Below are 26,285 nucleotides of genomic sequence, written 5' to 3'. Positions count from 1 at the left end.
CATCATGTTTAACTCATTTATTCAGTGATTTAGTTCTGTTGTACTCAAAATAATTTTTTTTTTGGCCTATACTTGGGTTGTTGAGAAGTTACCAGTTTATTAACAGAATCATTATGACACTAAATGTTGTTTGTTAGCTTTAAAAATGATGATTTGGATTAAGACAGTTGATAACTTGTGTGGAGAGGGAAAAGATGTAATGGAGGAATTGAGTCTAATATGAAGATTCTTAATGATTTAATAGTATACAGAAAAACTGTGAAAGACAGATTTGGAATTTGCTTTCTAATTTATTTGCATGTAAGGAATTATGGTTTGCCTTTTTTAGTTCATACAGAAATTAGGAGGGAAGAGAGAGTATCACTTTCAAAGATGTTGGCTTGAACTTGCAGGTAACTCTGGAGATAAAAATCCTTGCAGAAGCTGGGCAGTTGGCATGAACTCAGATAACTGGCTTGCACATTATACACAGTAATGTAAGAGTGTTAACAGGTGTTACAGAAATATCTGCGGAGTTAAAATGGGTACTTTTTGTTAACTTACCATTTTACTGGCCTGTTTTTACTGATGGGTTTTTCTTTAAACAGGATTTATGACTAAGTAATGTAAAACGCGAGAAGCACATAATATTGGTTGATCCCAAAACACAGGATTTTATTTCTATGGATTATATTTGGTTAGTGAAAATGAGCAAAAAACTGAGGTATTTACCTGAATTGATTTTATTTTGTCCATCATTTTCCCCCTCTATAAATGTGATCTCATGGTACTGCTGTATGATACTGGCTCTGTATTACTGCTGTGTTTTGTGTTACAAATTATTACTGATAACCTACTAAAAAGATGGAGAATTAATTTGCTCTGATCACAAGACAAAAATCCATGGAGAAAAAAATACCAGTGAAGAAAATGTCACAAATTTTATAGACATGATAAAAATTAATTTCTTCAGTTATTTTAAAAGCTTGGTGGTGTGTTTGTGTGTTGGTTATGCCCACTATAGGACTGAAATCGTGAAATTATTTTGGTGCTTACTCTTGTGGGCCAATACTATGATACAAAGTATTGATTTTGAATTGTGTGAATTTGATGTGCAACCATTTGCTGCGTTTTCAGGTGGCATTAATTTGCAGTAGCAAGTCCTTCTGGTGCTATTTTTGATATGTCAGGAGCATTAGCACAGTATTTTTCTAAGCATCCACTTTTGGTAATGGGAAGAGTTATGATTGTTTTGAGTTAAATAAGAAGAAAGTGTGACTATTTCTTCTTCCCTTCTCCAATACAGTTCTACTTATTGCTATTAAAGCCTGTGGAAAATGTGCTGGCATGCCACTATGAAAAGTTAGAAGGGAATTTGTGCAGAGTTGGTGGGTTGCATGCCCTTACCCCAACAATTCAAGACAGTCTGCCTCTTAAAAGGGTAGCAGAAAATACATCAATTTCAGTGTAATTAGAATTAAATTAAATCAGTTTGAGGTTTCCTTTTTGTACCCTCTTTGCAACGGATCTCACACATCATCTTCCTGTGGATCTTACGTAGTACCCTTTTGGGAGGTGTTATCCTCACCCTTCTCAGTATTTGCAAACATGTCCAACATTTTGACAGAAAAGCAGGGTATGTTAAGGACACTCTTTAAACTACTTATGCCAACGATGATTCAATTACATGGAAATGATTTAGGAAATACTTCAGCTAAAAAGATCTAAAAGAAGTGCTAATGCAATTGTCAGTCAGCAACAAGCAGCTGGAAGTTGGGTGGCCAAAAACCATCCTTGCTGTCACAGTAATTTCAGGATGTCTCTCTGCCCTTTAACATTTCTGGGGACCACACCTCTCAGAAGCTCACTAGGCATTCTGATCAGTCTGCTCTACAGTGATTTGATTCACAAGGGCCTAGTGAAAGAAAATGAGCCTGGAGTCACTTGGCTTTAGTTTATAAGAAAACATCCCAAGTTCAATCCCATTTTCTTATTGTCATCATTAAAGCTTTATTTGGTCTATTCCTGAAGGCATGTGCAATTTTAACACTAAAGCATGTGTTGTCTTACGCATAAATTCTTTATAGTGATGTTTCATCATGTAATAATCACAAAACTGAAAAGACTGAAACACTGCTGAATAATAAATTGCCTGTTATTTTCGTATTGTGTCCACAATGCGTGCCTCCTTATCAGTATTATCTGGAAAGATCATCAAGGCTTTGATCACAAAATAAAGTAAAAATGTGCCAAGTATCTGTTTGTGTCAGCATTCTGATGTGAGATTTGTTCCATCACAGGGCAAGGAGGTGAAAGTCCTCTGAAGGTCACTTTACTGAAATTTCAAACTTCTAAATTAATTTGATTCCTGTCTATATGTGTATATATATATATATATATATTTAAAAAAAAAAAAAAAGGAAGAACAAAAATAAAACAACCAAAAAACTCTGAAATCATGCATGCCATACACAGGAATTCTACACAATTCGGCTGCAGTGACCATAATATGCTGGAGTTCAGGATCTTGCGAGGAGGAAGCAGGGAAAGAAGTAGGATTGCAACCCTGGACTTCAGGAGAACAAACTTTGGCCACTTCAGGGATCTACTTGGAAGAATCTACTTGGTTAGGGCCCTAGAAGAAAGGGGGGTTCAAGACAGCTGGTCAATATTCAAGCATCACTTCCTCCAAGCTCAAGATCCAGTGCATCCCTATGAGTAAGAAGGCAAGCAAAGGGGGCAGGAGACCTGCATGGATGGGAAGGGAGCTCCTGGCAATGCTCAGGTAGAAGAAGGAAGTTTACAGCATGTAGAAAAAGGGACAGACCACTTGGGAGGAATATAGGGACACTGTTAGAGTATGCAGGGATGCAATGAGGAAGGCCAAGGCCCATTTAGAATTAAATCTGGCAAGGGATGTCAAAGACAATAAGAAGGGCTTCTTCAAATACATCAGTAGAAAAAGGAAGACCGGAGAAAATGTAGGCCCACTGCTGAAGGAGGCAGGTGCCCTGGTGACAAAGGTTACAGAGAAGGCAGAGTTGCTGAATGCCTTTTTTGCTTCAGTCTTTACCGCTAAGATCAGCCCTCAGGAATCTCAGACCCTGCAGACAAAAGAGAAAGTATGGAGAAAGGAGGACATGGCCTTGGTCGAAGAGGATTGGGTCAGAGATCATTTAAGCAAGCTTGATATCCACAAATCCATGGGTCCTGATGGAATGCACCCACAGGTGCTGAGGGAGCTGGCCAGTGTTATTGCTAGGCCACTCTCCATCATCTTTGAAAGATCGTGGAGAACAGGAGAGGTGCCTGAGGACTGGAAGAAAGCCAGTGTCATGCTAGTCTTCAAAAAAGGGCAAGAAGGAAGACCCGGACAACTACAGGCCCGTCAGCCTCACCTCCATCCCTGGAAAGGTGATGGAACAGCTCATTCTGGAGGTCATCTCCAAGTATGTGGAGGATAAGAAGGTGATCAGCAAGTTAGCATGGATTCACCAAGGGGAAATCATGCTTAACCAATCTGATGGCCTTCAATGATGAGATGACTAGCTGGGTAGATGAGGGGAGAGTGGTGTCTGTGGTATTGTAGTGGGTTTACGTGGCAAGGTTTTGGTAGCAGGGGGCCATAGGAGTGGCTTCTGTGAGAAGAATCTAGAAGCTGCCCTATGTTAGGTAAGGGCCCCACTGTTGACCAGAGACGAGACAATAAGTGATGTTGTTTGCACCTCTGTGAGAGCATATTTAAGACGGGGAAAAAAACGCTGCACCACACAGCAGCTGGGAGAGTGAGAGGAGTGAGGAACAGCCTTGCAGGCACCAAGGTCAGTGAAGAAGGAGGGGGAGAGGTGCTCCAGGCACCAGAGCAGAAGTCTGCTGCGGCCTGTGGGGAGGACCATGGTGGAGCTGGTTGTCCCCATGCAGCCCATGGGTCCCACAGTGGAGCAGGGTTCCACGGTGCAGCCCGTGGAGGAGACCACGGTGGAGCAGGTGGATGTGTACTGACAGAGACCGCGGCCTGTGGAAGACCCCTGCTGGAGCAGATTCCAGGCCAGAGCTGTAGCCCGTGGAGATGAGACCACGCAGTAACAGGTGACCTGGCAGGAACTGCTGCTCATGGGGGACCCAGGTTGGAGCAGTTTGCTCCTGAGGGATGGACCCTGTGGTACAGACCCATATCTGGAGCAGTTCTTGAAGAGCTGCTGCCTGTGGGAAGCCCATGCTGGATCAGTTCGGGGAGGACTGCATCCCGTGGGAGGGACCCCACAGCACAGGGGACGAGAGTGACCGAGAAGGAGTGGCGGAGAAGAAGCGCTACAGACTGACCATAACCCCCATTCCCCCGTTCCCCTGCGCCGCTTGGGGGGAGGAGGTGGGAGAGGGTTGGGGGGGGGGGGGTAGGTGCTTTTGGTTTCTTTCCTTTGTTTCTCACTTCTCTAGCTTGTTAGTAATAAGCAATAAATCTATCTCCCTATGCTGAGTCTGTTTTGCCCGTTACGATAATTACTGTGCGATCTCCCTGTCCTTATCTCAACCCCTGAGCCCTTTTCATCGTATTTTCTCCCCGTTCCTCTTTGAGGAGGGGGAGTGAGAGAGCAGTCGTGGTGGAGCTAGGCTGTCCACCTGAGTAAAACCACCAGAGGTCTACCTTGACTTCAGCAAGGCTTTTGACACTGTCTCCCGTAACATCCTCATAGACAAGCTCAGGAAGTGTGGCCTAGATGAGGTGGATTGAGAACTGGCTGGATGGCAGAGCTCAGAGTGTTGAGCTTGGTGGTGCAGAGTCTAGCTGGGGGCATGTAACTAGCGGTGTCCCCCAGGGGTCCATACTGGGTCCAGTCTTGTTCAACTTAATCATCAACGACCTGGAACAGAGTGCACCCTCAGCAAGTTTACTGAGGACACAAAGCTGGGAGGAGTGGTTGTTACCCCAGAGGGCTGCGCTGCCGTTCAGAGATACCTCACCAGGCTGGTGGGATGGGCTGAGAGGAACCTCATGAAGTTCAACAAGGGTAAGTGCAGGATCCTGCACCTAGGGAGGAATAACCCCAAGCACCAGTGCAGGCTGGGGGCTGACCTGCTGGAGAGCAGCTCTGCAGAGAGGGGCCTGGGAGTCCTGGTGGACAGCAAGCTGACCATGGGCCAGCAATGTGCCCTTGTGGCCAAGAAGGCCAACGGTATCCTGGGGCGCATTTGGAAGAGTGTTGCCAGCAGGTCAAGGGAGGTGATCCTCCTCGTCTGCTCAGCCCTGGTGAGGCCTCACCTGGAGTATTGTGTCCAGCTCTGGGCTCCCCGGTACAAGAGGGACATGGAGCTACTGGAGTGAGTTCAGAGGAGTTCTAAGATGATTACAGGACTGGAGCACCTGTCATACGAGGACAGGCTGAGAGAACTGAGCCTGTTCAGCCTGGAAAAGAGAAGACTGAAGGGAGACCTCAGCAATGTATATAGATATCTAAAGGGAAGGTGTCAAGAGGATGGAACCAGACTCTTTTCAGTGGTGCCCAGTGACAGGACAAGAGGCAGAAGGCACAAACTGAAGCACAGGAAGTTCCATCTGAATATGAGGGGCACTTCTTTACTGTCAGGGTGACAGAGCACTGGGACAGGTTGCCCAGAGAGGCTGTGGAGTCTCCTCTGGAGATATTCAAAGCCTGCCTGGATGCCATCCTGCGCAGTGTTCTCTAGGTGATCCTGTTCAGCAGGGGGGATTGGACTGGGTGATCTTCAGAGGTCCCTTCTAACCTCGGCCATTCTGTGAAAATTCTGTCCAATATGAAATCTGAATATTACATCTTAATTTCAGATCTACACTATTTAGAATTTTCAGAGCTTCCTTTTTCTTTCTTACGTCTAGAGCATTAATTTTTTAACTCAGCCTCACCTCGAGTACTGTGTGCAGTTGTGGGCACCACAGTACAAAAAGGACGTGAAACTATTGGAGCGTGTCCAGAGATGGGCTACAAAGATGGTGAAAGGCGTAGAGGGGAAGATGTACGAGGAGCGGCTGAGGTCACTTGGCCTGTTCAGCCTGGAAAAGAGGAAGCTGAGGGGAGACCGCATCGCAGTCTACAGCTTCCTCACGAGGGGGAGTGGAGAGGCAGTCACCGATCTTTTCTCTTTAGTAGCAAGCGATAGGAACTGTGGGAATGGGGTCAAGCTGCAACAGGGGATGTTCAGGCTGGATATCAGGAAGAGGTTTTTCACCAAGAGGGTTGTCGTGCACTGGAACAGGCTCCCCAGGGACATAGTCACAGCACCAAGCTTGTCAGAGTTTAAGAAGTGTTTGGACTGTGCTCTTAGTCATATGGTATGAGTTTCTGAGTGGACCTGTGTGGAGCCAGGAGTTGGACTCGATGATCCTTATGGGTCCCTTCCAACTTGGGATATTCTGTGATTCTATGAATTTTAAGAGTAGTTACATACACTCATTAAACTCATGTTCCTGTGGAAAATATGTATTTATACAGAGGATTTGTAAAGAATTGCCATTATCATTGCTTGTCACATTAATATGCTGTTCTTCTCTGAATGTTTCTCTGGTGTTCAGAGCCAAAGCTTGAAACTCAGGAACTTTGGTGCATCTCCATTGTTAGATGGTAAATCAATTAATATACTTCCAGAATGAATTTTTTAAAGTGATCTTTCGTGGCCTTATTAGATAGTACAAGGAACAAGTGCACATCCCATTGACTGATACATCAAAAAGATTTTGAAATGGTATTTTACAGACTTGCAGAAGAAAATGCCAGAGATCCTTAGAAAGAATTGAAAGTCACTCTTGCAAATGGGCACGTAAAGCAGGCACTGTTGCGTAGCATTTACATCAAACTTCATCAGATTGGATGAAGCCCTTACTTGGAAGGAATGTGGCCATAGGAACTTAAACTTTTGTATAGGTACTCACGATAATGCACTTTCATTCTCTCTTCTAACACTTTCACAGGCATAGTTTTGTTTGTGTCAGTTCTAGCACTCTGATTCCTTACTATTCTTTACTAATGATTCATTTCCTTTACTTTGGGGAATATTTAAAGTAGATACTCTAGCATTGGATGGGATCTTCATGTTCATGGTTATACCTCTGTGTTCGTAGTTGTACCCATTTGTCTTGTGACTTTGGACAAATTACTAATTCTGAAAAACTTGAGAAATTTATTGTAAGAAGACCGACTAAATTTTTTGCTTTGCACCTGGATTTGCCCAACAATGCCAGTGAGGGGTACTGTACTGACAGGAGCAGCCATAAATATGACCTGGCCCTAATGGGAACAATACTGACAGAAAATGTCTGCTAAAACACTCACAGAAGAAAATGCCTTCCAACCTGAAAACTGCTTACCCATGAACCAGGAGTATATTTGGAAGGTACCACTGGCCTCCTGAGGTGCAGCTGAGTACCTAAGAAATGGGGACATCCTGAGGATACCATCCATAAAGGTAAAAATAAGGAACTGGAACAGCAACGTACCATCTGAAAAGCAGAAAATAGTCTGGGAAAAGTAAAAACGTTTTGTGTGAGAGAATAGGAAACCTCATCTATTGGTTCTTTCGGGTGAAACAAATTAGCAGCATCTGTTGGCTGCTCTAAGAGGTGGTATCCTATGCCCTCTTATGTCTCAGAGATATAAAAATTGCTGTTTTTCTGTCCAGAATGGAACCTTTCTCTCTGAAAAATGCCCTGTGCTTTCCTATAGGACATCCTAAACAAATTTTACCTTTGCTGTGGAGGCCTGTCTGTCTCCAAACTCTGTAATGCAGATTATATTTGAAGTAAAACTTTGTTATTTGTTTGGTCCTGCTCCTGAGCCTATTTCTGATTATCTGTCTTTCCTGAGTTTTTTGGTTTGTTTGTTTGTTTGTAATTAGACCATTTTGAGGTCAGTATTTTGTAATTAGATCCCTCTGAGGTTGATTTGGCATTGTCCTTCTCTCCCACCTCCACTTCTGAGATCGGTTTGATGCGATATCAGTAGTTTTATTAAAGTTGTATTTATGTACATAATCTGCCATAAGTAGTCGATATTTATAACCTGTCATAAGTGTAGTTGTTTTAATATTGATAACTTCACAATCCATAAGTATATTCAGTACAATAGTGTTGATAACTTGTTGAACCTATGCTAATCTGTAGCTAATCTGTATTTGCTACTATATTACTATTTTTTACTGCATCTAATTGCCTTCATACCTCTAATTGCTGCTACTGTTAATCTGTACTATTCCCCAGATATCTACTACATATAAAAATTTGTTTCCTGGTAATATTGCAATAGCTTTTTATCTATATACAATGCTTGCCTTTTTAATCATAGTGTATTTGCTAGTGGTAATTTGTGGTAATGTAGCTGTGAATATGTAGCCCGTGGAGAGGAGACCACGCAGGAGCAGGTGACCTGGCAGGAGCTGCTGCCCGTGGGGGACCCAGGTTGGAGCAGTTTGCTCCTGAGGGATGGACCCCCTGAGGGATGGACCCCATGGTACGGACCCATATCTGGAGCAGTTCTTGAAGAGCTGCTGCCTGTGGGAGGCCCACGCCAGATCAGTTTGGGAAGGACGGCATCCCGTGGGAGGGACCCCACAGCACAGGGGACAAGGGTGACTGAGAAGGAGTGGTATAGAAGAAGCGCTATAGACTGACCATAGCCCCCATTCCCCTGCGCCACTTGGGGGAGGAGGTGGAAGAGGGCGGATGGGGGATAGGTGCTTTTGGTTTCTTTCCTTTGTTTCTCATTTCTCTGGCTTGTTATTAATAGGCAATAAATCTTACTGTCTCCCTATGCTGAGTCTGTTTTGCATGTCATGATAATTGCTGAGTGATCTCCCCATCCTTATCTCAACCCTTGAGCCCTTTTCATCATATTTTCTCCCCATTCCTCTTTGAGGAGGGAAAGTGAGAGAGTGGTTGTGGTGGAGCTCGGCCGCCCACCTGAGTAAAACCACCACACACTGTTGCATTTAAAGTAGTTCTGATGGATCTTTAACGGAAATCTTATTGTTATATCTTTTCTCATTTAAAGGCTTTTCTCAGCATGGGATGCTTTCTCTTCAGTATTTTTTCTGTTAGAATACATAGTGAAAATGAATATCCTCATTCTATAGAATTCCTTTTATCATACTTTTGAATCCTTGTTATGCTTTTTTAGTACTTACTGCTTTCTCTCTCTCTTTTCTTTTTCTGTTTTTTTTGTTTGTTTGTTTTTCTGTTCACTTTTCACAGTGAGCTTATTTCACTGTGACATGGAGCTTTGGAGTTAAACACTAGATCATATTTTTCTCTTCAACCAATTCTGTAGAATTATTCTGTAAAAAATATGACCATCTCAGCATTTTTTAATGCAAAACATCTGAATTTACTTACTTATGGTGTCAGTGATATCTATGTATCTCAACGCAATTAAACTGATGTACACAGGTGTTGTGTATTGTTATTCAAAGTAATACTTTGTTTATTTACACTTCAAAATATTTCCATCTTTTGTTTTTCTGTTTCATTTCAGTTGCTCTTGCAGGGCTTCACAAACAAATAAAACAGTTTTATTCAAGAAAATCTGAATGTTTCATTTTATTGTGCCAATAATAAGTATATATAATTTCATATAATAATTTCAGACTTTTTGCAAAGATGGCCCTTTCAGTAGAAAGGAAGTGAATAACTGAGCAGAAGTTTCTAATCAAATTTAGTGGAGTTACAGACTGATGAATTTGTTCTTAATGGTGTTACATGGCCTTTCATAATGAAATTGAACAGTTTTTGTTTGATACTCATTGGTTTTTTTGTTTTACTTTGAACATGAAACTTTTAGAAAACAAAGAATTTTATTCATTTCTACTTGAATTCCATTCAAACAATAGATCTGTGGTGCAGGTTCTGTATGGTGTTGCTCTGTAATAGCTGCAAGATAAGGTTCATGATGTCTTTGTTTTAAATCACATTGGAAAACTGGTGCAGAAAACACATCATCTACAGTACAGTCTGATTTAAGAAAAGATCATTCACGTGAAGAATGAGGGAGCAGGGAAAGTTTTTCATAGTTTTACTCATTGATGATTTGAAAAAGCAGAGCTGCTCGTTGATAGGAGTTAAATGCTGAGAATTTAATGAAGTGTTCATATTGCAGACATTGTAAACCATAGGAGAAACATTTTTATATAAAGGCAAAAAAAATAGAATCTTACTGTCCACAGATATTATTACATACTACTGTGGCTAAAATAGTTTTATTTGAAAAACATATTCAGAATGCCTTATGCAAGAAGACTTCCTGAGAACCTTAAGAATTAAAAAAGATGAAAAGATAGAAAAAGATGTGCTGAGCAGGATAAGGGTTTGATGTTCTGAGAAAGCTGAATCTAATAATCAAAACATTGAAATGTATTAGTAACCTAGTCAGTAGGTAACATTACAGCAACATTTTAAAGTTACAATTTTGTTTTTATCTTTGCTAAGAGAGTGCTTCAGAAGTCCTACCGTCCACAGATGTATCAAAAAAAAAAAAAACACACAAAAAAAAAACACAGAGAAATCAGAGAAACAAAATGGGAAAAAAAAAAGAAAAAGAAAAGAAAACAGAACCATTTAGAATGATCTGGGAAGTACTAAAGTAAAATTAAGAAATAAAAAAGTTTAATATTCAGAACAAGTTGAATTGAGCATATATACAATATCCAAAAATACTAGAGGTGTACATTTCTTCATGAAAGATAGCAAAAATGAGGAGAATACTTGGTCTTTACTTTCTTAATATTATGTCATGTGTATATGTTGTATATAATCTTTTCATATTTTTGTACAGGAAAAGCATAAGCAGGAGTTAGAAGATATGAGACAAGCTGGACATGAAGCTTTGAGTATTATTGTTGAAGAATTCAAGGTAAACAAGTTGTCAAGTTAGCACAATTTCCAGTGTAACATCATATAATAAGTATGCACTACCGGCAGTCTTCTTTAGTATTAGCTAGTTTGGTTGCTCGGCCTCTTTCATTATAAAACTGTATTTTCAGTTGTTTCCAATTTATTCTGTTTGACCTGAAATTTTACATGACATGTTTTTTCACTCTGCACGTTGGGAAACTTCAGATAAAGCATGTTAGCCAAGTGACGAAACTTGAAACTGGAATAAAACAAAAATTCTCAATCAGTTGTGGTAAACTTCAGTTTTGATTGTTTATCACATTAACTACATTTTGGACCTCTCCAGTCTCAACAATCTGTACTTGAAGGAAAACAGCCTTACAGAGCAATTGAGCAGTTTTGTTTGTTTATTTTGTTTTATCTATACAGCACTAAGATAAGAAGATCAGTATAAATTAAGGCAGAATCTTTAAACCTCTCATGCTGTTCCTATTTGTGCTGAGCCAGTAAGATACAAGAACTGGACGTTATTGTGGAGGATAAATGTGTCTTTTGTACTGTTACTAAAACTTGCTAATAAGAAATGCACAAAACTGATTCAAAAACAGAGATTATTATTATTTCAGATAAAAACTGAATCATCTTAGGTGAATCATCAGGTGTAGGAATGGCAAAGGATTCTAATTAGACTTAATAGAGGTAAAGAAGATCCGACTGGACAAAGAAACTGATAATAGGAAATGGAAGATAAGGCTCTTGCTGAGAATGTTAAGGGAGACATGAAACCTGGTATGCAATTGGAAGCTGGGAACACTAAACTGACAATGTTGTTAGTCAGGTTTGGAATGGAACTGGCAAACTAAAAAGGATTGGATTGAGGCTGTGTCATCTGATTCAAGCAATAAACTGAAAGCTTGAGTCTAGAAGCTTATTAAGAAGCCTGCAATACTCTGCTGGGGAGGGTAGGCTTCTTTATTTTCAGGAAATATCCAAAACTTACTCACAATGTATTTTTCTTTCTGGAGTTGTCGGGATCTGCAGCTCCAGGAGAGCCATCTGTGCCAGATTGCAAGTCTGCCACAAAATTTGAAATCTAAGTGCTATTCAAAAAGGTGGTTTGTTTGTTTGTTTGTTTTTTTGTTTGTTTTGTTTGGCCTCTGCTCCTTATGTGTAAGGTAGGCCTACCAAGTTCCAAATCTCAGAAAGTTACACTATGTAGAGGACCTGCTGATGCTTTGTGGACCACCGACTTGAAGACAGTCTATGTAGTAGGCTTCAGAAAAGTATAAAACATGAAACAGATTTGCAACAACTTGTAACTAGAATACCATTTAATAATTTTGCTAATAATTGTTAGCAGTGTTCTAGTCAATATTGAAATTGGACTACCTGTAGAAAAATGTCTTTCTTCATCAATATAACTTATGTTAATTTCATCAAAAAGGAACCTATTCAGAAAGAAGTTTCAAAAGTTTTCATTCCTGAGAGAAGTTAAGCATGTTCATTTGTGATGTCCCTTTTCTCCAGACCTTCCTCATTTTGCTTCAGGAGAATTGTTGCATTTCTTTTCCCTTCTTCTTACTCCTTTGGGATTTTTTTTTTTTTTTTACAATGGAAGTTCTCAAATGACAGAATCACAGAATGGTTTAGGTTGGAAGGGATCTCTGCAGGTCAACTGTTACAGCCCCTCTGCTCAAGCAGGGCCACCTAGAGCAGGTCGCCCAGAACCATGTCCAGACTACTTTTGAATATCTCTGAGGAGGGAGACTTCACAACCTCTCTAGGCAACCTGTTCGAGTGCTCTGTCAACTGCACAGAACACAAGTGCTTCCTGATGTTCAGAGGGAACCTCCCGTGTTCCAGTTTGTGCCCATTGCCTCTTGTCCTGTCACTGGGTACCACTGAAAAGAGCCTAGCTATGCGCTGTGTTTGCACCCTTCCTTCAGGTATATGTTGATGAGATTCCCCCCACCCACCCCAAGTCTTCTCTTCTCCAGGCTGAACAGTCACAGCTCTCTCAGCCTTTCCTCATAGGAGAGAGAAATGAGTGTGTCCTTCAGAATGTCCACTTTGGATGGCCCTCCAAACACATAGTGTATATCATCCTTTTTCACTTCCATTTCATACTGGCTGGGTATAAAATATCTGTCTGTTTCCATGTGACCTTATTTTGAAAAAAACAGTGAGCCATTTGTAACTGTGGCTTTTATGTTTCCTCCTTTTTATTTCTGAAATATAAGCAAATTGTGAAATGCAAAAATTCTATAGTAGTGAATGAATAGATAGTCTTCACCATTTCAATGCCTTTGTGTGAGCTAAAGGAGAGTTTTGCATGAATAACATTGTCCTTTTTAAGGAATAACCTCTTCATGTATAGCTGGGTAAAGGGATATACTTATGTGCTATATTGTTTTTTTAAAAAATATTTTACAAGTCAACATCAGCTCTGAAGATCTGATTTACCATCTGGAAAAGAGGATTTACATTTTTCAGTTTCTATGATTTGGTACAAAAGATTAGGCTTTTAATTGAATACTGTGATTCTAAGAAATATTTATATTTAGCATATTATTTCTCATAGACTGTTTATATTCAAGTTACATAAAGACATTCTTTAATACCAGGGAACCGTGGCATGAATATACTTCATACAAGTCTTCCTGTTGCCTCATTGGTTAGTTGCCATATTTTTGTCAATGAGATCACAGTACTCCGAGGAGAAATAACATCAGATATGCCAGCCTCTGTGTAAAATACGGCTACCAACCTTTTCTGCAAACATGCAATGGGTTAGCAGGAAAATCAAAAAAGTATGCTAGCTTAAATATATATATTTCTCTTACAGCTTAAATACCTTTTTAGTAAGCCTTTACCATGTGGGGGAAAAGATGTGGAATTACAGTGAAGTGAATCATTAGAGAATTTAGTGAAGGCAAACCTGTTCTATGGTTTTGAGAAAAATCTCATGGATTCTTTTAAACTCTTCATTCATGGTTAATATTTCAATATGGAGCAAGGGTTAAGATTTTTTTTTCTCCTGAAGTGAATGAGTCATAGAATCATAGAATATCCGAGTTGGAAGGGACCCACAAGGATCATCAAGTCCAACTCCTGGGTCTCCAAAGGACCACCCAAAAAAACAGGCTCTATGTCTGACAGTGTTGTCCAAACGATTCTTGAACTCTGGCAGGCTCGGTACTGTGACCACTGCCCTGTCCCAGTGTCTGACCACCCCCTGGGTGCAGAACCTTTCCCTAACACCCAGCCTGACCCTCCCCTGTCCCAGCTCCATGCCGTTCCCTCGGGTCCTGTCGCTGTCCCCAGAGAGCAGAGCTCAGCGCCTGCCCCTCCGCTCCCCTCGTGAGGGAGCTACAGGCCACCATGAGGCCTCCCCTCAGCCTGTTCTGCTCTAAGCTGAGCAAACCAAGGGACCTCAGCCACTCCTCACCTCCTCACGTCTTCCCCTCTAGGCCCTTCACCATATTTGTTTCCTTTGGACACTCCTTTTTTCTCCTTTTTTTTTTTTTTCTTCTTTGGACACTCTAACATTTTTAACATTGCTGATTCATGCTCATGAGTGAGGAGCCTTACGTACAGCATTTGTTTAGTTTAGGAGTGTAAAATAAATCTGATTAATCCTTCTAGTGAAATATAAATTGTGGAAGTTACAGACTTTCTTATTTTGCTTATGATTAGCCATGCTTCATTTAGTGTTGAAATATGTGTTTTTTAGGGCTTAAGACTCTGCTACACTAGTACAAATAATTTATATGAAGAAGTGGTTTCCATTTTTAGTAATTCTAAAGTATCAACTAATTAATCCACCATTTCCTTGAGTGTGGAATGTCATCTTACATTGTCTAGTGATTTGTTTAAAAAGCATAGCAAAGAAAATCTTACTTACAATTACCATAGTCCTATTTTGCATTTCTTGGGTTTTAATAAAACAAACTGATGTGGATAGTTCCAGTAAAATGCTTGTTCATGGCCCAAATTAGGTTCTGTTGCAGTCATGACTATTGGAATTATGACACATCCTCTCAGATACTAGCCAATTATCACTTTCCAGTACCATCTCAAGCAAAGTTCTTCTACTATGTGTGAATGTAATGCCAGAACCATTCATCATTAGCTCTATAAAATAATCCCAGAATCCTCTTAATTAGGTGTTGAAACTCTGTGTAGAACAGTGAACTACTTGCTTATTCTGTATTCCTGGTGTAAAAACGTCTTCCTGTTGATAAACATGTGAGAGTGTGTTTCTTTTGGTGCACAAAGCAAAAGAGTTTTTTTGTTTTTTTTTGTTTTGTTTTGTTTTGTTTTGTTTTGTTTTTAACTACAAGGTTTGATTTGATTAGTAATCAAAAGGTCATATTATTGTTAAATTTAGAGCAGATTATTACTCTTTGCAGATTTATTGTGGTGGCCTTTTTGTTCTGTTGTATCTTTCATTATGTGAAAATGAGTTACATTTTCTGATTGATCACTCCCCCATATTTTGAGGAATGTTTTCTTCTAAAACGGACAATATTTCACAGAATCACAGAATCACAGAATCATCTAGGTTGGAAGAGACATCCAAGATCACCTAGTCCAACCTCTGACCTAACACTAACAAGTCATCCGCTAAACCATATCACTAAGTTCAACATCTAAACGTCTCTTAAAGACCTCCAGGGATGGTGACTCAACCACTTCCCTGGGCAGCCCATTCCAATGCCTAACGACCCTTTCAGTAAAGAAGTTCTTCCTAATATCCAACCTAAACCTCCCCTGGCACAACCATAGCCCATTCCCCCTCATCTTGTCACTGGGCATGTGGGAGAATAGACCAACCCCCACCTCTCTACAGCCTCCTTTAAGGTACCTATAGAGTGCAATAAGGTCGCCCCTGAGCCTCCTCTTCTCCAGGCTGAACAATCCCAGCTCCCTCAGCTGCTCCTCGGAAGACTTGTTCTCCGGATTGCTCACCAGCTTCGTCGCCCTTTTCTGGACTCGCTCAAGCACCTCCATGTCCTTCTTGTAGTGAGGGGCCCAAAACTGAACACAGTACTCGAGGTGTGGCTTCAGCAGAGCCGAGTACAGGGGGACAATCACTTCCCTAGACCTGCTGGCCACACTGCTTCTTTTACAAGCCAGGATGCTGTTGGCCTTCTTGGCCACCTGAGCACACTGCTGGCTCATATTCAGTAGACTATCAACCAGTACTCCCAGGTCCTTCTCTGCCAGGCAGCTTTCCAACCGCTGATCTCCGAGCCTGTAGTGCTGCTTGGGGTTGTTGTGCCCCAGGTGCAGGACCTGGCACTTGGCCTTGTTGAACTTCATGCAGTTGGCCTCAGCCTATTGGTTCATCCTATCCGGATCCTCCTGCAGATAATTCCTACCCTCGAGCAGATCGACACACGCACCTAACTTGTTGTCGTCTGCAAACTTACTGAGGGTGCACTCAATCCCCTCATCCAGATCATCGATAAGGATATTAAAGAGAACTGGCCCCAGTACTGAGCCCTGGGGGACTCCACTAGTAACCGGCCTCCAACTGGATGTGACTCCATTCACCACGACTCTTTGGGCCCGGATATCCAGCCAGTTTTTAACCCAACGAAGCGTACACCAGTTCAAGCCATGAGCAGCTAGTTTCTTGAGGAGAATGTTGTGGGAAACGGTATCAAAAGCCTTACTGAAGTCAAGATAGACCACATCCACAAACTTTCCCTCATCCACTAGGTGTGTCACTTTGTCATAGAAGGAGATCAGGTTCGTCAAGCAGGACCTGCCTTTCATAAACCCATGCTGACTAGGCCTGATCGCCTGGTTGCCCTGTAAGTGCTGCGTGACGACACTCAAGATAATCTGCTCCATGAGCTTCCATGGCACTAAGGTCAAACTAATGGGCCTATAGTTCCCCGGTCTACCCTCCAGCCCTTCTTGTAGATGCGCGTCACATTTGCTAGCCACCAGTCGACTGGGACCTCCCCTGATAGCCAGGACTGGCGATAAATGATGGAAAGCAGCTTGGCCAGCCCCTCCGCCAGTTCTCTCAGTACCCTCGGGTGGATCCCATCTGGCCCCATTGACTTGTGTACATCTAAGTGCTGTAGCAGGTCACCAACCATTTCCTCATGGATAGTGAGGACCACATCCTGCTCCCCATCCCCTTCCACCAGCTCAGGGTAGTGGGTATCCAGAGAACAACTGGTTTTGCCGCTAAAGACTGAGGCAAAGAAGGCATTAAGCACCTCAGCCTTTTCCTCATCTTTTGTAACTAAGTTTCCCCCCACATCCAGTAAAGGATGGAGATTCTCCTTAGTCCTCCTTTTTGTGTTGATGTATTTGTAAAAACATTTTTTGTTATCTTTAATGGCAGTAGCCAGATTGAGCTCCAGATGAGCTTTGGCCTTTCTAATTTTGTCCCTGCATAGCCTCGCAACATCCTTATAGTGCTCCTGAGTGGCCTGCCCTCTTTTCCAAATATTATAAACACTCTTTTTTCTCCTAAGCCCGAGCCACAACTCTCTGTTCAGCCAGGCCGGTGTTCTTCTGCGCCAGCTCGTCTTTGGGCACGTGGGGACAGACCACTCCTTAGCCATTAAGATTTTCTTCTTGAAGAGTGCCCAGCCTTCCTGGACTCCTCTGCCCTTCAGAACCACCTCCCAAGGGACTCTGCCAACCAGTGTCCTGAACAGCTCCAAGTCAGCCCTCTGGAGGTCCAAGACAGCGGTTTTACTGGTCCCCTTCCTGACTTCGCCAAGAACAGAGAACTCTACCATTTCGTGGTCACTCTGCCCAAGACAGCTCCTGACCACCACATCTCCCACCAGTCCATCGCTGTTTGTGAACAGAAGATCTAGCGGGGCACCTCCCCTGGTAGGCTCTCTAACCAGCTGCGTCAGGAAGCTATCTTCCATGCTCTCCAGAAACCTCCTAGACTGGTTTCTCTGGGCTGTGTTATGCTTCCAGGATATGTCTGGGAAGTTGAAGTCCCCCACAAGAACAAGCGCTTACGATTTTGCAACTTCTGCCAGCTGCCTGTAGAACTCCTCATCCGTCTCCTCATCCTGGTTCGGCGGTCTGTAACAGACCCCCACCAGGATGCTTGCCTTGTTGGCCTTCCCGCTGATCCTAACCCATAGGGACTCAACCTTATCATTCCCAGCCTCAAGTTCCACAACATCAAAACACTCTCTAATATAGAAAGCCACACCACCACCCCTTCTGTGCTGCCTGTCCCTTCTGAAGAGCCTATAGCCAGACATTGCAGCACTTCAGTCATGAGAGTGGTCCAATTGGACCAGTGGTCCGAGTGGACCATTTCAGCATGTTGGTCTTCCATTGCTATCTTAGCCCTAGGCAGACATGACGTTCAAGCTTAAGACCAAACCCTCTCAATTCCTTTCCTCATTTTAAGATGGCAACTGTGTAGAGAATGGAGCTTACACAAGTGGAAATACGGAATGATCTAATTCCAAGACCCTGAAGGTACCAATGCCCTTAGAATCACTGCCATTACCTTTGAAATGTTAGTTCACCAAATATTCTGGGAAATCCATTAACAGAGACCATTAGATACTTGTATCCTCAAAAACCATAAACTTTGTTAGGCACCTACTATTCTTATAGATGGTTTATTTGTTAAAAGGAACATAACGCATAGTCATGAAATTTGTATTAAAAAACAGGAAAACAAAAAATGAACTTACCGTTCTGTGTAGGCAAAATTTCCCCTTTTCACATTTACTTAATTTTGTTTAACTTCTGTCTTTCGTGTCATTATTTTTTTAAACTTTTATTCCTTAGTAATTCCGTAGTAATTCCTTTAATTCCGTAGTAATTAACTACAGTAAAAAAAAAAAAAAAAAAGTAGATGTAGATCTTGGAAATGACGCTTGTGGGATCATGTCACATATTAAAGTATTTACCACAAACGATAAAGATTTTTCCTTTGCTTGTTTAATTAAGCTTTTGTTCTGAAATTGTCATAGTTATGTAAATAGACAAATTAAGATTTTTAATCTGTTTTGTTTGTACTTCTCACCATATCATATATATCATATCATTTTGTTTAAGCTTTGAAGTATATGACCTGGGAGTATTGGTTGATAGTCGGCTGAATATGAGCCAGCAGTGTGCTCAGGTGGCCAAGAAGGCCAACAGCATCCTGGCTTGTAAAAGAAGCAGTGTGGCCAGCAGGTCTAGGGAAGTGATTGTCCCCCTGTACTCGGCTCTGCTGAGGCCGCACCTCGAGTACTGTGTTCAGTTTTGGGCCCCCCGCTACAAGAAGGACATGGAGGTGCTTGAGTGAGTCCAACGAAGCTGGTGAGCAATCCGGAGAACAAGTCTTCCGAGGAGCAGCTGAGGGAGCTGGGATTGTTCAGCCTGGAGAAGAGGAGGCTCAGGGGCGACCTTATCACACTCTATAGGTACCTTAAAGGAGGCTGTAGCGAGGTGGGGGTTGGTCTGTTCTCCCACATGCCCAGTGACAGGACGAGGGGGAATGGGCTAAAGTTGCACCAGGGGAGGTTTAGGTTGGATATTAGGAAGAACTTCTTTACTGAAAGGGTTTTTAGGCATAGGAATGGGCTGCCCAGGGAAGTGGTTGAGTCACCATCCCTGGAAGTCTTTAAGAGACGTTTAGATGTAGCCCTTAGTGATATGGTTCAGCGGAGGACTTGTTAGTGTTAGGTCAGAGGTTGGACTAGGTGATTTTGGAGGTCTCTTCCAACCTAGATGATTCTGTGATTCTGTGATTCTGTGATTTTGTGTGACATTACAGGCAGGTGTATTTATTTAATAGTATTTATTTACTTGGATTATTTTAAACAATTATTAGCCTGAAAGATAGCTTGCATGAATCTGATGTGGGTTTCCTTTTATGGAAATGGCTCTAAGATGGAAAGTCCTTTCAATCCCCTCCTACAGTAAGAGTTTTGTCTATCAGTTTTCATTTTCGGATTTTTTTTTAGTTCTTTCCAGAATGTATGAACAGACCCAACTTCATAATATGAGATGAGGGGATGACTTCAGATTGTCTTTCTGAAATCTTTGTGTTGATAATAGTCCTCTGAACTTAACAGTTACCCTCTAACTAAAAAAGGCCTTACACTTAAAGAAAAGAGAATTTTAAGAGTTGTTACAAGGGCTTGCATTTCATTTCCAATGTCTATACTCGTCCGTGTAAGTTGCACAGAATTCATAAGTGGGCCTTCAATATAATACAGAACTGTTTCGTGTCATGACGAACTGATGGCTAGGAAAAGATATTCCTTATTTTTATAATGTAGGAGTACTCATACCACAGTGATGATAATATTTTAAAAGTAATTGTAAAAATGACGAAATATCACTCCTTTTTTAGTAAGGATGATATTACATGTAGTTGTGACCCTAGAACAATGAGTAAGATTCTAAGAAGTTATAATACTGCAAAGGTTTGATTGAGTGAGTTTGAAGTTCGTTTCTAACAGGAGCCTGAGGAAAAGAGTGTTTTGTGGAAAATAAATCCTTAAACTCACATGCCAGTAAAGATAAATACCTAGATAAACTCAGTATAGTATTCAAACTGTAGTTGTTAGTCATTATTGCTATACCAAAACCAACTGCAAATGAAACTGAAGTTATATTATACCACTTCACAGAAACATGTTACCCTGTCCTTATAAGTGATTCAGATATCTTGTACATTACGTCTTTGAAACACCAGCCTAAAATCCAGTGCACCCTGTAGGCAGGAGAGTGGTTAGTGAAACCATGAAACTTTTTCATACTGTGATGCATATCAAAATGTCTTGACTTCGTGTAACGTCTGAGAAGAATTTTACATGAGAGATACTGTTTGACTTGATATATAAAATTTTATAGCAGGAGCAATGTTAAAGCTTTAGTAACACATTCTAACACAACTATGAGTAGAAACAATTCAGCCCATTCATCACAACTTTTATCTCATTAGGGCCCACGTCATTGTAAATTCCAAGTGGACTCTGACCTAAGCAGGAGTATAATTGCTTTCATTTTGGTTAATATTCATTTGTACAACATATATATATATATATATATATCTTTATTCTGTAGCACATAAAATGATCGTATTTTATTTAACTTAAAGGAATGCTCACCTGAAAATAGCCTGATCATAAAATATGCAGTGCCTTAAGTGGGTAATTTGTATTCTGTTGAAAAAGACATTTTGGAAAAGAGTTTTGTTTATATAGTATGTGCATTAGATAAGAACTGGTTTACAACATGGAAAATCAAATATAACATTTTATTTAGTGTATCATCTCCCAGGATCACGGAAGAATTTTGATTGCGTCCTATCTGTTTTATCATTCAGCAATCGGTTAATTGTATTTTGCCCTCAAATAAATTAGTAGGAATTGGTTAGTGGTGGAGAAAAGATACTGAATGAGATGGTCATTTTCTAATGCTATGAAGCATAACAGTTCTTATATACTATTGCTGAAATTAACACTAGCATTTAATATAGTTCGTGTTTGAAGTAGTATGGTAACTTTACTTTCAACTAGGTAACTTTATTTATATGTTTTTAAATTGCTTGTTTTAGGCATTTGGACTTTTCAGTTTTGAACTAAAGACGGTATTTGATATACTGGCTTATACTTAGTTACTGAAGCAAATGAATGATGTTTGAGCAGGAGAAAGAAATTGGAGAGAATATTTATTTGGATTCGCTAAGGATTTTCATGATTACTTTTAACTAACTCATAGAACATAATGCAGCAGCCTGTACATCATGATGAGCACTTCATCCTGATGTTTCATTTGAATTAGTTTAATGTTTTCAAATAATGCTATACCTGAGAAGTCTATTTTTTCTGCAGGTATTATAAAGACTTTTATACTGTTTTTCAAAAGGAATGAAAGAGGACAATAAACTCTATTCTGTTCTCCCGCTTGCTTTTTTTTTTCTCCTGACAAATTTTTACTCCTATAAAAAAGAAGAGATTGTGAGAGAGAGATTTGCCAATTTGTTACTGTTTGGAATTTATTTGGGGGCAGTAGTTATATTTTGGCTATATGTTTCAAAAAGGTTTCTCCTAAACTCTAGCTTTTGGCCTACAACAAATCCTGGTCTAGGCAAGCAGCTGTGGTTTCTACTGTCAGTAGAATTAAAACAGAATGGACTGGTGTTGGGTAAATGGATATATATTAAAAATTGTATATATTTAAAAAAAAATGGGTATTTATACTAAAAATAGGCCCAAGTGTATGTGCTTTGGTTTTTGGTAAAATTCTAATTATCACACTTTTGCCTCGATTTGAGGATGAATTTGTGGATAAATTTTAGAATACTGTCTACCTAAAACAACTTGCAGAAGCGCAGGATAAATTTTTTGAACATCTGTATCTTTAGTCCAATTGCAATTATATTTTCTGATATTTAAACTTTTCAGGTTGAACAGTACAGTTTTTCAGTCTCTAGTCTGTATTCAGTGATGCTGTTCTCTAGAGTTCCCACAGTACATGTAGAATGTTATTAATTATGTTCCAGGACTACCTAATTATACAAAGGAACAAGACTTTTAGCATTGTGGGAATTTTTCTGAACTTGTTATACAAACCAAATCTGACCATTGTTAAAGCATATAGTAGAGTAAATAAGATGTGTATTCCCCTGAGGATACTCAAGAAGTTCTTATTATGATGTTTGAATGTAGTTTCAGTTTAGTGTCTTCCAAAATTATTCTAACGTAGGAAACTGAAAATTCAAGTGTTCTCTTCATCCAAGCTCAAACAAGGGTTTGGACTAATTCACTTAGGTTTATTTTGTTTTGATGAAATTCCAGTTTATAAAATGAAGATGGACTAACTTTTAATCTTTCTGGCAGACCAATTTAAAAATATTTTGTACTGTCATTTAAATGTGTGAGGGTTTTGATGATATTTTGGAGAAAGAATGGTTTGTGTGATGTTTATAACCAGTCATACATAAAGCTAAAACGGATATGAAGACACTTTGGAGAACATGTTCTTAAGGGGTTTCATTCTTTTTATGTCAGAAGTCACCAGACATTTTTGGTTAGTGAAGAAAAAGCAGGATCAATTATCTGGTAGCTTTTTTGGGGGTTAGGAGAGTGATAAGAAAGAAGGGAAGACACAAGATTGTTGGAATGGTTTAGAAAGTTTCTGATAGCTTAAGCTTCAGAAGAATACTTGCTTTGCTGTCATTGTCATCATACAAATCTTGTAATTTGTAATATTCATATGTTGCTTACACAGCCATACTGTGCCTAGTTAGTTATATGCGGGAATTGTCCATTAACAATGTGATTATTTTTTTTGTTTAAAAACACACTTAAAGTTGTTCATGTACTTATGGCCAGAGCAAATGAATGGGAAATATAAAACATTTTGGTGATGGAATATGATCTGCATCAGTCATGTGATTTATTTATGTGTCAAAGTAACAAGTAGAAGATATCAATTGTCTGAAATGAATAATGAATGCTAACATTTAAACTATCTTATCATACACTTAAACCATATAGTTTACAGACACCAGAACCTCTCCTCCACTCTGCAAATAAGAATCCCCAATGTTCTAGCACATTCTACTATGACTTTTTTTTATCCCTCATACATACTTTACTGCCAAGAATTCAGAAATATGGGTGTTAGAATAAGAACTACCATCATTAACAAGTTCTTGAAATTTTAGAACTTAAAAAAAAAGACTTAATCTGTAGTGGTTCAAGAGCAGCTACCCTATTCTTCAGGAAAGGAAAATCAGGACTGAGGCACAATACAGACTCCTAATTTTCCTTTTTGGTTGAAATTCACTGTTTACTCCTGATGATATGAAAGAGCATGTAATGATTTCTTTCATTTGTTTCTGGAAGGATGAATATAAAACATCAGACTATAATCCACCTGATACCCAATAGATTTTGGAAAAAGACCTAAAGGTTTGCTATTTCAAAGGTTTGCTACTTTCCACTCCAGGGTTTGGTTTGCTTTTAGAACCTTTGTGGATGGAATATACGCTGGGGGATAGAATAAGCAATGCTGTAACAGCTGTGCTGTCAGCTTATTATATATATTTTTCATCCATGTAACTTTAATTCATAGGACTTGTATACTCTAAATCCAGAGGAATGTATGCATCAACAGTCAGTTTTCATAATCATGCATCTAACGATGAACTGAAGCATATATTAAAAATATAATCTGGTTCTTCTAATGAAGTACTGTAGAGAGTTTGAAAGGATGACATTTGCAGTCATGGGAAGTGTTTAAAATATTAACATGTTGCTCACCTTTTGGTGACTTTCTCATGGAAAACATCTGGTTGATTTTCTGAAAAAGAATGTGTTAGTGTTTTTTGTTTGTTTTTGCCTTTATCGGTCAATGAGGTGATCTCTTTTCATCTGTCATGAAACAACATAATTTGTAAAGATACTAGAATTCTCAGCTCACTCAATGTCGTTCTATTCTTAAAAGGGACTTTTACATGTGACATTTTGATTTGGCTTATTCAAAGGCCTTGTTATGTCTAACTTGACGTATTTATGAGGATGGATGTGATGGTACTCATAAGAGCCAAGTTCACAGGCAGTCAGAGTAAAAAAATAAACCTCTGTAACTGAAGGAGACAAATGGCTAAGTCTCATTCTCCAGTGGACTCCATGTTGTCAGTAATTAACTTTTTCAGTCCAGAGGGATTCAGATATCCAGTAGCTGAAAACTCTGGAACAGTCGTGACTTATTTGGCAGCAGCCATCTTGGCAAAGTACCAACCTTTCTATTGCCTTCCAGAGTGTCACTGTAGATCATGCATACTCAAAGTTGTATGTTGTATTGGTTACAGACTACTCTTCCTGTTGGACCTTTTGACATGTTTGGGTTTGGGTGATCATTTTGGTTTGGTTTTGTTTGTTTTGTTTTGGTGTGGTTTGTTTCTTTGTTGTTTTGGCATGGTGGTCTTCATCCTGATTGTGTTGTTTAATTGCTATGCTAATACTTATCACAGGAGTTTCAAACCCTTTTCATCACCTGTAATACTGAAGAACCTTGAGAATTTTTCTCCCTTCCCAGACTATCATCTTATTATCATCAGATGAGACCCTGCATCAACTACAGCAAATGTGAATTTGAAAAGTATGGAAAATAATGTATTAAAATCTAGAAAAATTGCAGTTTAACAAAGCTAATCACCATCATATATTGTAATAATTCTCCATGCATAAATATTCCTTGGACTGAGGTCTACTGCTCAAATTTCTCTCCAGGTGCAGTATTGGTATATAAATAGTTCAGAATACCCAAATTCACATATTTGAAACAGCTTATGTCATCTGTACTGGCCAAAAACCTTAAAATGCTTGGGTAACAGGCAGAGGGAGGGAGAAGGCGGCAAAACTCTTTAGAAGCGGCACCTGTGGAGGACATTGCCTGTTGAGAAAAAAATTTCCTGTAGTATTTGGAAGCCAAGGCAGTAAGATTAATATAGAAGTAGTCATTTATAATGTTAAAACTTCACTAGGAAGATCACAAAAAAATCACAAAATATTCTTGTTTTTTTTTTTATGTGAGTTCTTTCTGTCTCTTTCCATTTTTCTTACATTAAAAAAAAAATAGTAAAATTTAGAGGCTAAAAACTGAGGAGAAGCAAAACAAATGTCACATTTTTTTTTCTAAATTTGGCAAATTCTATTTTGACAGTAATTTTTCCATCAAAATTACAAGAATTTACAACAAAATTTGCATATATAATACCCTGGGTTTGGTATTCAACATGTACCCTTTTGTATTGTGTATTCCTGGTGTACTTTCTATTGATTTTAAAATTATAACTTTGTGTTGTTTTTCAATCTGTAGATAAAAATCTCTCTTTTTTTTCTTACCCCCCAAGTTAGTTCAAGGAAAGATAGTGGATACAAGTACCCACTTAAATACATTTTATATTTCATTGAATAAACTGGAATGTTAATCAGAGTTCTCTTTAAGGAGAAAAACAAACAAACAAACAAACAAACAAACAAAAACCCTTACCACAAATCAAACCATTGTTTGCTTTTTCAGATCTACAAGCCTAAGCAGCTATAGACTGAAGTCTGAGACTGAAAACTTGATTCAATTACAGCTTTGACTAGGTTAGAAGTTCATGCCAAATTGCAAATGAATTATAGCTGAACCAAAACTATTAAAACAATATCAGTGTAGACACTAATTCTTGGTTTTCTTGGTTAATGTTTTTTGCCCAGTTTAGTCATGGTAAAAAATGTAATATGATACTGGGAAGAAGAAAATATTAAAAAGCCAAGAGTATGTTTGCCTGATTACTTGGTGCTGTGGTGTTGTTGTTGTTGTTTTTTTTTTTTTTTTTCTTTCCAGAAGTCTGAGGAAAGATGCTACTTTTTACATTTTAAGACAGCTACATATAAGTTGATTATTTGTTATATAAGACTTGTAAATTCTGCCTTTGATTACTGGA

At 39.7% G+C, this 26,285-nt stretch overlaps 1 protein-coding gene across 21 annotated transcripts in view; it reads left to right on the top strand.

Annotated features, from left to right (window-relative positions):
• The window catches only part of CCDC91 (coiled-coil domain containing 91), a 335,915-nt gene that overhangs the window by 179,106 nt on the left and 130,524 nt on the right, over nucleotides 1-26,285 (top strand). For 16 of the 21 annotated variants that reach the window (XM_080572463.1, XM_080572471.1, XM_080572464.1 and 13 more), the window contains one exon: nucleotides 10,773-10,850. The exons of the other annotated variants lie outside the window; for them this stretch is intronic. In XM_080572463.1, coding sequence (XP_080428589.1) covers nucleotides 10,773-10,850 — 78 coding nt within the window. The remainder of the gene's footprint in view (nucleotides 1-10,772; nucleotides 10,851-26,285) is intronic. 21 annotated transcript variants of the gene reach the window in all.

The sequence above is a fragment of the Anser brachyrhynchus genome, assembly GCF_964034855.1.
Source record: "Anser brachyrhynchus genome assembly, chromosome: 1".
Lineage (NCBI taxonomy): Eukaryota > Metazoa > Chordata > Aves > Anseriformes > Anatidae > Anser > Anser brachyrhynchus.
Note: the sequence above shows the minus strand (reverse complement) of the source record. Positions and strands in the feature narration are given on the sequence as shown.